The following is an 11,312-nucleotide window of genomic DNA, read 5'->3' on the forward strand; positions in this document are numbered from 1 at the left end:
GAGGAGTACTGCACTGATTTATACAGCTTTCTTATATCTTATATTCAACTGCTAGTCAAATTAATTTCAGAATAAATTGTGTCACCATCTCTCATTATTTCAGGTCAGCGGAGACTGTAGTCTGTCAGTTGCTTCAACAGTCTGAAACGTCCCGTTGTTGAACACCACCGGACATCTACTGAGGCACTGTCCTGCTTACTTAGCAGTAACGGAACATTTCTCGAGCCCCTCAGATACAAGTAATGAAATTGCCTGCTCTTTAATGCATGATGGCTCAGAGAGAGCTGGGGGGAATAAAGATCTCTTAAATACAGGGTGGTACAGCAGAGCCAAGGCTCATTTCATCTCACCTTCCATCTACTCCCCAGCAAGCGGTGGGAAGAGACGATGAATAGGCTGAATGCATAATTAATAGTTCCAGCAGCACAATTATCATACAAATTCCATTGTATGTAATGTGATATTTAAAACACAGGAGACGCGTATCACACATGCACACACGTTTATACTCACACAGATATGCACTCAGACACACACGCACACACAATCCAAGAACAAAAGCTAAAGTACAAAGCAGCAAAAAGGATTGTAACAAAATGCCCCGCAGCTGCAGTGGTGCATCAAACATTCAGGCAGTATTGTTCTAGTAGTGTTCTTGGAGGAGCTGGATAATGTTTATACTCGTTGTGTAACAAAAATACATAAATTCCTTTGCTGTCCTCCGGCAGAATTCACAGACAGAAAAGAGAAAAGACTTTGCCGCATGCAGGGAAAATTTTTTGTTGAACATATTAAAATAAATATGACACAATTACCAAATGCGGGCTGCCTATATTGCGTTCAGGATAACAAAAGGAGCCATTCAGATTTTAGTGAGAGAACTAAGCTCTTGCACTGTGCAAAGCATATTGAATATTGCACTGCTGCAGCCTCTCCAGCACACCACAGGGCTACCACTGGAAAATGTACTCTTTCCTGTCTCTTTCCACGTTTATAAAATCTGAATCAACAGAATAGAAAAAGTGCTTTCCTGTAGCCATCCATTGTAACACCCATCATTGTTTTTTGTGTTAAAAAAAAGATCAGAGACCAGAGGGTTAGAAGCTTCATCAGACTCCAAACACCCGCACTTTCATGTTTTCATAGATATCAAAAGCTGAGATGCATTCTCAATCTTTCTCAAAATCCACAAAGAATTCTTAAAAACTTGAAGTTTTCCGAGAAGTAATGCAAAACAATGCCTGCTTTGGTAATGTTAACAAAACCATACTTTTTGTGCCCTTATTTACTTTGCAAAACGTATTTTCTTACTGTGATACAAGCAGCCGTGAATGTTTGCATAAATAAAATGATCTATAAATAGAAAGGTTATAGTTTCAATATCTAAATAAATATCTGATGAAACAATGACTAAACAAAACTATGACCTGACTTCAACTTTCGTTGCTTGACCCATTGAGGTCGGTACTCAAGTATTAAAGTTCAATACCTAGACCTAACAGTAAATCATAAACTGTCTCAAACAAAACGGAGATAGCAACCCATCCTTCCTGTGTGACAGAGACCACAGTCTGTGAGGATTGTTCCCAAATAGTGATGTAGCAATGACTGCTTTGAGAAAAACTGCAAGTAGTAAACAGGTTTTGCTGGCTACACATAGACATAATAACTTCTGTCATAAATTGGATTCATTGCCACTTCACTGTTACCTTGAAAGCGTATTTTCGGTTTATGTGGTCGTCGGGCTCGACTGGTGCAATGACATAACTGGGCAGTGGGATGCTCCCGAGCACTGTTTCCTCTCTGCTGTCTGAGAAGCAAGAACACAACACACAGAATATTAAAATGCTCTAATCTCCAATTTTGCCAATACTGTGTACCATGTTTACAAGTGACTGCAGATTTACGAACAGCAGGAAAATTAGCACGGCATAATTCATAGGTGACTCTTGTCAGGTCGAGGCCATGTGGCTGCATGTGGCACAAGGTGGCATGTGGCTTATCTATTATTCAGTATGATTAATTGAGCAGAGGAGGTAGATGCTCTAGCAACACAAGCACAGATTACATCCCATGATAAAACACCCAAGTTAATAAGGAAGGCAAAATGGGAGGAAGCAAGAGCCAGGTAGAGGAAGAGAGTGCAAGATATGTCATCATCTAATGAGAGACTGTCATTAACCAAGACATTCATCTTCCCTTAGATGACAGTGTATGCCCATTTGGATTTTTGTCTGTGAAACCGTGCCCAAGTACACTTTTTACGGACTCACCTTTGTAGTAAAACAAGCAGTAGTCTGACAAAACAAACCACTTCCTTTTCCACAGTCGCATTCCGGAGCTGTCCTGGAGGTGAAGGGTGAAACATAACACAGAGTATTTAGAAATCCTCCTTGCAAGAACACTTTCTAATTCACTTATTAATTCAAATGTGTAGTTTGGGGATACAGTGCATGTTAAAAGCAAGTGAGAAAGCTCTATGCATACCATTTGAACAATAATTTCACTTGCAGCATAAGGCACAGCGCCGCAGCCTCTACATTTACAGCACTGTAGGTCTCTCCCACTGGGAATGGTCGGGAGCTATTGTGATTTATCACCTTTCGAGATTATGTGCTCTCATGTAACACTCAAATCCAGATTCAAAGTTTTTTTTAAGGGTAGGCTGGGCATTAATTCAGTACATGTTACAAATCAAAGAACATCAGATTTCCCACCTAAGCTCTTCACCATGTGCTCCACCATGTGCTCACCATAAGTGGCAGATGGGGCATTTCGTCCAGTAGCACAATAGCAAAGGAACTCCAGCTCACCTGTTTATAGAGCCAGCCTCTCACCACCACTGGGATGTTGAGGTTCCTTTTAATAGCATGATCCCTCTTGCCAAAACTGTGCACTTTCCCGGTACCTCTGCAGCCCTGCGAAAAGCAAAGAAAGACCGAAAGACTTTCTAATGTGTTGCTGAAGAACTTGAAGCTATTTTACTTTGCTTACATGAGGTAAAATACATTGATTAATAGAGCTGTACTGTCAATACTCTGGTGGTTCTCAAACGGGGGGACGGGATCCTCACGCAGCAATATTCTTTACGTTATTGGTTAATCTACTGGTCCTTTTCTCAATCAGTCAACAAAATGTCAGAAATTAGCTCAAAGAACACAAGGTTGCAGCTTCAATATTGCAGGTTTTGTCTGATGTTAACAATTAAACAATCATTAGAATTGTTGCTCATATATATCTGTGATTTGAATACGTCCTGTGCTTCAGTGGCGTCTCATGTTCAGTGACACAAATTTAGCAGCAAAGATTCCCGGGATCAAGTCTATTGCAAAGATGTATATTGTGCACCACACCCCTTTCCAGTCCCAGAGGATGTGTATTTGAGTTTTTTCCGGTTTAAAAAAATGACTAAATCATTACCAGTTTATCAACATACGCATTGACGGTCATCAAGAGAGCTCCAAAACAAATTTGCATCCACAAAAAAAGATGTTGAGTCAGTTACGAAAATATAAAGAATTGTTTCTTTATATTTTAGTTAGATTGTTTTGGGATTTATAAAGTTGACTTACACAAGTAAAACATACTCAAAATGGGCTCTCACTGAAAACACTCCAACTCACCTTTGTCCCTGAGTTGACATCCACTGCAGCTGAGGTCACAGCCGGAGAGGACTCTGTGACCATGCTCGGGGATCTCTGATTGGCTGCTGACTTGGACATACGGGCTTCTATCCTGCAGTTGAAAAGCCAGCGTAGAAGAAGATAAGTAATACTGGTGGGATGGTGAGCATTGGATGGTGATATTCCTTCTTAATTGCACTGACAAACTACAGACGCGTAGGGAGGCAAAGCGCAGTTTTGTGCTGAGCTTTCACATATAACGGATATGACTATTTCCTGACACCGCCATGCAGCCTGTTACAGCCAATGGCTCTGCTGCGGATGTAGTAACACTCCAGTGGCACTTAGTCTGACACTCATCATACACACACACCCAGATTACAAGACAAAACTAAATTGAGCCTTGTGTTAAAACACACACACACACACACACACACACACACACACACATAGTATTGTTTGACAGCTTCTAAGGAATCCACAAGCCACCTCACATTTCTTCATGATGTCGTCATATTACTGTGGACCCAAAAATATCAACGTAGAAGAAATACAGCGCAGCCCATTCAGATTTAGTAACAAATGTGTTGAATATTTTTTTTATTGCAGACCACAAATATTTAAACATGGTCTCACAGACCTGGACAAACAAATATAATTTCTTAAGAAGATATACTATAAGGAAACTTCTGCAACAATTTCAAAACTGATTAGCAGAGAGTATAATTGACAGAAAACTGTCCAGTACTTGGCTGAGCCTCTTCCTGACTGCCGCAGTGAACTTACAAACAAGAGGAAACAAAGTTTGACATGTCTCTGCATTTTACTGCAAAGAGGTTAAAATTTGTTCTCATCCTGTTGTTTTTTCCTGCTTTGTGTCGCTGCCCTACACTGAAGCAAAAAAAAAGAAGATAGTCGTGTGTGTTGACGACTAAAGAAGCAAAGAAAAAAAGAAAAGGAGGAAGAACAAGTGGGAAAAGAACGAGACCACAGTGGAACAAAACTTACAGTATCTGCACTCAAAGCCTGGACTGCAGCCAGCATTTTTACAGCAGGTTTCTGTTGTATCAAGGGGACGCTGCTGTTTTATGTGAAGCTTTCATATTGTTTACCGCCACTGCCATTGAAACAGTTCCCCGGGAGATTTGTCGTGGCATGTGGTGGTGAGGAGCAATATTTCACATCACGTAGTGTCGAGGAGGAAAAGACACTAAACTCCATCCCTGATTCTCGTCCTACTTTATGATGGAATTTTTTTTGGGATCCTTTAAGGCAGTGGGTGCACATGTGGAGAGTTGACGAATTGATCATAGTGGGATAATCTGTGACAAAGTCAAAGCCTCCCGGCCGGCTGGCTGCTCTGTCCTCGGTCCGACACGCTGAGGTTCTCCTCACTTGAAATGCAGTCAATGATTCATGGAAGAAACCAACTTCCTTTTCAGATATCCTTACGTAGAAGGAAGCCCGTAACATCACCATGACGGGGAACAGAAGCAACACTTTGCTGCCACAGTGAGTTCATGCCTGTGTCGCACACATTCAATACAAAGACAGCCCCCCAGCTTTCACACTCTCAACCAAACTCTACAACAGCATTATGAAAAGAACGACGCAAGGGAGAGGCAGAAAAATACTGCAATACAGTAAGTAGACTGTGGTTTAGAAGCAAAAGTATCACACTGCAGTTAGCAACCTGTGTGCACTGCAGCACAGAGTGGTTCGGAGTCGAGTCAAACATAGCTGATAAAATTCACACTTTGTATAACTTACAATGTTACTGAATTGACTTGCATCTGTACTAAACATGCCCTTTTCACTTCTCTCGTTTCAGATAGCTTCACATTGTCTTAGATAAAGACTGAGCTAAAACTAGAACAATCCTGCAGCATAATTCTATTATTTAAAGCTGCTTGAAGATTTATGGTACGCACCTCGTGAAATACTGTGGTGAACAGTATGTAGCCTGTGTTTAAAGCTGGTGTTCAACAGAATACTTCAAATGTTCACATGTACTAATGTGGCATCATTCCAAAAGTGTTATTCTGTGTAATCTGTTTCATTTTTTACAGAAAGTAACTGAGATTTTACCCTGATTAAAAAAGATAAGATGTTCCATAACAACTATTTTGAATTTCTAGGGTGTGTTTAATGTGGACTAGAATAGCAGGAAACAGTTAGGGTGGATATATAATCTCAACTGTTCTCTTACAGTAGTTTCCAACACAGGCAATTATTGTGGTTTCAAATTCATACGGACATTACGTATACTGTACTTATACATAGTGATTGTTTCTTTAACTATACAAAACATATACAGAATATGATTATGCTGACTGTATGCAAAGACTGGTTTCTTATCCTGTCCTGCCTGTTTCTCTGCCATGCTTTAGTGATAAGTGAATATAACTGAAGCTATTCTTACCTTAACTTGAGGAGATAGTTAGCATTTCTAAGAAAAATGTTTGTACCATCTCTTTTAAAACTATGCTGAGTAAAGCAACTGTAACTTTAAAGGCCCTTGATGGAATACAAATCCATGACTCAACAGTACTAAACCGGGGATAATGGAGAGTTTTCGGAAATTAATGACAATCAGTTGTGCATCTTTTAATTTGTGGGAACGTGAAGGTCACATGCTTGTCCCTAAAGCTGCTTCTGCCGAAAGTGGAATCTGCATGATGCATGATCATCTAACACCAGCCAGCTTAAATACGATCAGACACCTGCTGGCTTATATTTCGGTCTCGGCTAAAGTTCAATCACACAGATGCATACAATGACATAAAACAACAACAATAAATCCACCTACTATACAATGCAATGTTGCAATACAATTTAGAAATATAAACTTAAAAAACTTGTTGGTATTTAATATATAATCTCTATGTCAACAAAGTATCATTCTTTAAAAGAAAACCTACTAAATCGTGGGAGTATTCTGTCAATGCCAGAATCAAAGTTAAAACCACAGTGAGATTTCTATTATCATGACCTTGGCTACACTGAGGAAAATGCCCCAAATAGGCCAGAAAAGAAAACGACGATGATGAGATTAATGAATCCAGATGTGATATTGACCTGGTCAAAAGCATATGTCAGTGTCAGCCACCATTATCATAAGTGTAAAGGCAACTATTTGAAGAATAACATTTGAGAGTCTCTGGGCTCGAAAGCCACTGCTTAGTGAGAGCAGTCAGTTATGAATGACATGATGGGAATGAATACATTAAATGTGATGAATATTGATATAAAAAAAGGAAAAAAAATGTGATGAACATGAATAAAATGCCCATCTTTTAGTGTTCTGACTTTGACCACATCTTAATTATCTGATGAACACTTAGCTAAAACAGTTTTTAATTTAGACAATAGACCACATCCCCCTCACATGCCCCCCCCCCCCCCCCACACACACACACACACTCGTGATATGCCTCATCAGAGAGGGTGACAGGCGGTTATTTCACAGTCTATTTCTGGACTCCTATGACCTTGAGCTAACCTATCTGTACATTTAAGCATGCAGTACATGCATCATTACCAGGAGGAAAAAAATAGACTCACCTGTCTTGTAGAGTATATTCTGTGTTTTCAGGGGATATCTGACCAGTTACAGGGTGTCGAAATGATGAAGCCCTTAGGTTGTGGCTGCAGGACAGAGACAGATTGAAAATAGGGAGGATGGAGCGAAAACAACACCAAGGGAAGAAAAAATTAAATAAAATTAGCATCAAGTCAGTATTGTCAGTACAATACACGCCTGTCTGATCACGTCCTGTCTTTCTATAGTTCTATTTGGCAGCTGGTTGAGGTTAGAACAAAATCCCTGAAAAAGGTAGCTGGTTTACTACTTATTCTTTAAAGGCCTCTGCATTCGTGGGGTTTTCTGTAAATGGTGAGAGAGACGAAATGGAACCAAACACAATGAATGATTGAAGCTTAACCTGACATGATGAACAGATAAGATAAGTATGTCAGTGATTAAAATCTCTTTCTTCATTAAGCTTCAGAAACATCATCCAGACACAGTCTGAGAAAGAAGTAGATTATTTTGACTATGCATCAATATATCAGACAGCACGTGTAAATACGAGATATTTTAAGACTTAGTTTCATTTTGTTGCAAAACTGTAAATTAAATTGTCCAAATCTTGTCCTTATCTAGTCACAAATAAATATTTGATGGATAACAATAAACACAAAGACATCACATTTCAATCCCCTCAACACCAACACCACTGACCACTTGTCGGTTTCTTATTCTAGTCTGTGACAGTAACATTGGTCTAGTTAAAGCAATGAATGGCCCCATCCAACTGAAATCAATAACACATGGCGAGCTGGCTACGGGAGAGTGCTGAGCCCTACACCATAACATAAAATATAAACATACATTCATGCAGGAACAGCTCTCAATTGCACACACACACACACACACACACACACACACACACACACACACACACACACACAGGCTTGTTCCTGGTAACAACTCATAATTTGTTGAGCTGCACTGGGCACACACTGTCGAGCACTGCACCAGCATCCCCTGTTAATTAAGAATCTGCATTCTTTAAGGCTTTTGTTTCAGCCGCATTACTTCTGAACTATTTGTCACAGAATTCGCAGCATCCCCAGTTGGTGTTCAAACACTGCAGCACAGTGGGTCTGTTTGTTTGCAGAAAACCAGCTTTCATCAACGCTTGTGACAATGTTGTCCCAAAGGAGAATATGAACTCCTGCTGCAGAGGAGTTGTACCACTCTGCCTCCTGGATTAAGTACTGGGCATCAGATTGGTTGTAGTTGCGTGAATCTAAAGGCACAAATATGATTCTGTGTAGTGGCTCGACATACATCATTATCCAAGGTAAACCACATCACCTTGCAGTCATCTCTGCTTCTTTCTGAAAGAGGATTCAGAGCCAAACAACTCAGCTCATCTTTCAGTTTCTTTTCTTTGTACAAAGATTCAGAGCACTGAATCATTCACATTCACAGCAATTATAGTCAATAACTTGTGTTTCTTGAGTCGAAAACATCTTAAGAATATGGCAGAAGCAAAGACAGAGTAATACCAAGCTATGACTTACATCTCAACCTCTAATGCTGGCATGCATGTGTTAATGCATACATGAATCTAATGAAACCAATGTTCAAGCAGTAGATAACAAGTAGTTATCCAAGTTATTTATCTTAAAAATTCTAACTTTTTTACTCACACCACACAAAAGGCTACCTAGCCGTTTATTACAAATTTGTTATCCTTCTCCTATAATTAATTGTGTTATGTGAGAGGCATTTAAGGTGCATGGCTCTCCAGGATTATTTAGCTGCTTTATTTTTGTATTCTTTTTACATTTTATGTTGTATTCACAGCCCTGTAGCAGCATTATTCGGGCTGTGTATTGACAAGAATATGGCAATATGATACTCATTGGGAACATACACTGACAATGTATTAATAAATCCTGTACTTCTCCTGAGAAAAGTTCTATGTTCTGTCCATAAACAGCAGAACTTTACATCCCTGGCATGCTACAGGGCCCCAAAACACTAATCATGAGGTCAAGTAGAGTTTCTACTTCCATCAAGCCAGATAAAGACGAGAAAGAATGACTGGTATCTCTACTTGCAAAGAGGCTCTAGAGGGCTTTTCCTCAATGTAGCAGTGTCTATGTGCAGTAGTAGTGTTACCACAAAGTAAACAAGACTCAGTTCAACTCAAGCTGACAAAAGAGGTGGAATTAAAGGGAAAACATACCATACCATACATGAATTAAAAATAAGCGTTTTGTTACCAACCTGTACCCTTACAGACCAGCAGGGGATTAGGGATTTGCTATAAACTCAGTTGAGTTTGACACTTAACTCAGAATAGTGATAAACCCAAGATTTGATTTGAGTGCTTAAAACAAGAAATGTGAAAAAATAGTAGCATTGCAGCACAAATCATAAAATCTCTCAGATGGACTATTTTCCTCTAAATAATCCGTAATTTTTTAAAGATTTTCACTGAAGTTGGAAAGGTCAGTGCATTATTTGTCCTGCAACGAAATAAATAAAAAGTGTGACCCTGCCACTAAAAGAAAACATGTTGCATCTCTATAAAGGAAAACAGTCATCCTTAACTTTGCATTCGCTGCACCTGTAAGAAATGTTCATTTAAGTAAGCCGATTAAACTGACTAAACTACGGGCAGTTACAACCATCATCCCTTTCATTTTCCCACAAATCTCTCTCTTTTTTTCTTTCTTTCGCTCTCTCTCTCTCTCTCTCTCTCTCTCTCTCTCATCTCTCTCTCTCTCTCTCTCTCTCTCTCTCTCTCTCTCTCTCTCTCACTGCAACAATGAGAGAGTGAGAGTCCATGCCTCAACCATGGCATGCCAGACTGTTTTTTTTTCAACAAAACAAGAGGCTCATAGTAATCTGTCTAATGCAGGGGCTGAGTCTTGGCAGCATGGGGCACCAGGGGCAAAACTCTATGGTTTGAACACCTCTCTCTCTCTCTCTCTGTCTCTCTGTCTCTCTGTCTCTCTCTCTCTCTCTCTCTCTCTCTCTCTCTCTCTCTCTCTTTCTCTCTCTCTCTCTCGCTCTCACTCTTCCTTAAACCGGGAGAAACACACTCAGGCTCCGAACTGCACCACAACACACATCAAAGACAGGATCACCTGTATCTATATTTACACCCCTTTACAAAGAAAGAAAAGTCCCAGCTGTGAAAAAGAAAACTCCCCAACGTGTACCCACAGTTTTCTACTTACTATGCTCTGCTGTATCATGCACACGGTGGAGACAGTCTTGCCTGCTGTGGGAGTGAATCAGCGTGAATCAGCTGCTCGACTCGCTGTGGTGCTGCAGGGCTTGGAAATCCTTTCAGCATCATCAGACCAGGATGAAGATGCAGAGCGAGTTCTCTCGTCGCTGCTGGCATCCACAAAGAGCAGAATAAAGTGGAGCCAGCAGGATGAGAGCAGGAGGGGGAGCTCTTTATCTCTGCTTTCTCCTGCTCAAACGTGCTGCCTGAGTGTCCCCCCGCGCTTGCTGGGTGGATGGTAGTGCTCTAACTCCCTCCCATCAGGGGGATACCTCTCTTGCTTATCAGATCTTCCTGACTTCCACTATTTATACGTTCCTTTCTCCTCCTGTCCATCCCTCTTTCAGATAATTAAATTAGCTAAACATAATCTCTTTTCAAGGAAACATAAAGTTATGTAGCTGCTGTTGAAGAGGACATACTGTATCTCAGTCAGTAATGTAAAACACTCAGTTCAAGCTGGGACTCGGTACTACTGTTAAACTTCCTTCACTAATGACGCTTTTTCCCCCTATTAGAATTATATCCTACCTACTTAGACAGTCCAAGTCATCCTTTACACTCTACAATACTATAGAGCTGCAACTAATGATTATTTTAATAATCGATTAATCAGTTGATTATTTTTTCGATTTTTCTCAAAAAGCATTAATTTGCAACTTGCAAATTCACAGCGCAAACAATCTTAACAATAAAGAATTTATAAAAAATAAAGAACTACAAATCAGAAAAATTAACAGGAACGTCAGAACTTGTTCGCTACACTCACAAACACACGCATACAGATGCTCATACACACACACACAGACACACATTAACAAACACATACACACACACCGGACTTTATCCAAACAAAAGTTATTAATTAGATATT

The 11,312-nt window shown here is 40.0% G+C and overlaps 1 protein-coding gene across 1 annotated transcript; it reads right to left on the reverse strand.

Annotated features, from left to right (window-relative positions):
* Window positions 1-1,680: 1,680 nt before the first annotated feature.
* On the reverse strand, window positions 1,681-10,422 carry LOC137798805 (pleckstrin homology domain-containing family A member 7-like). Its single transcript, XM_068595761.1, has 6 exons — window positions 10,386-10,422; window positions 7,188-7,271; window positions 3,624-3,735; window positions 2,814-2,918; window positions 2,274-2,346; window positions 1,681-1,810 (listed from the first exon to the last, which is right to left on the reverse strand). The coding sequence occupies exons 3-6, from the start codon at window positions 3,720-3,722 to the stop codon at window positions 1,689-1,691; spliced, it is 399 nt and encodes a 132-aa protein (XP_068451862.1). The 5' UTR covers window positions 3,723-3,735; window positions 7,188-7,271; window positions 10,386-10,422; the 3' UTR covers window positions 1,681-1,688.
* Window positions 10,423-11,312: the final 890 nt, after the last annotated feature.

Source organism: Clinocottus analis, unplaced genomic scaffold (assembly GCF_023055335.1).
Source record: "Clinocottus analis isolate CAN_PGR_092001 unplaced genomic scaffold, fCliAna1.0.p SCAF_313, whole genome shotgun sequence".
Classification (NCBI taxonomy): Eukaryota; Metazoa; Chordata; class Actinopteri; order Perciformes; family Cottidae; genus Clinocottus; species Clinocottus analis.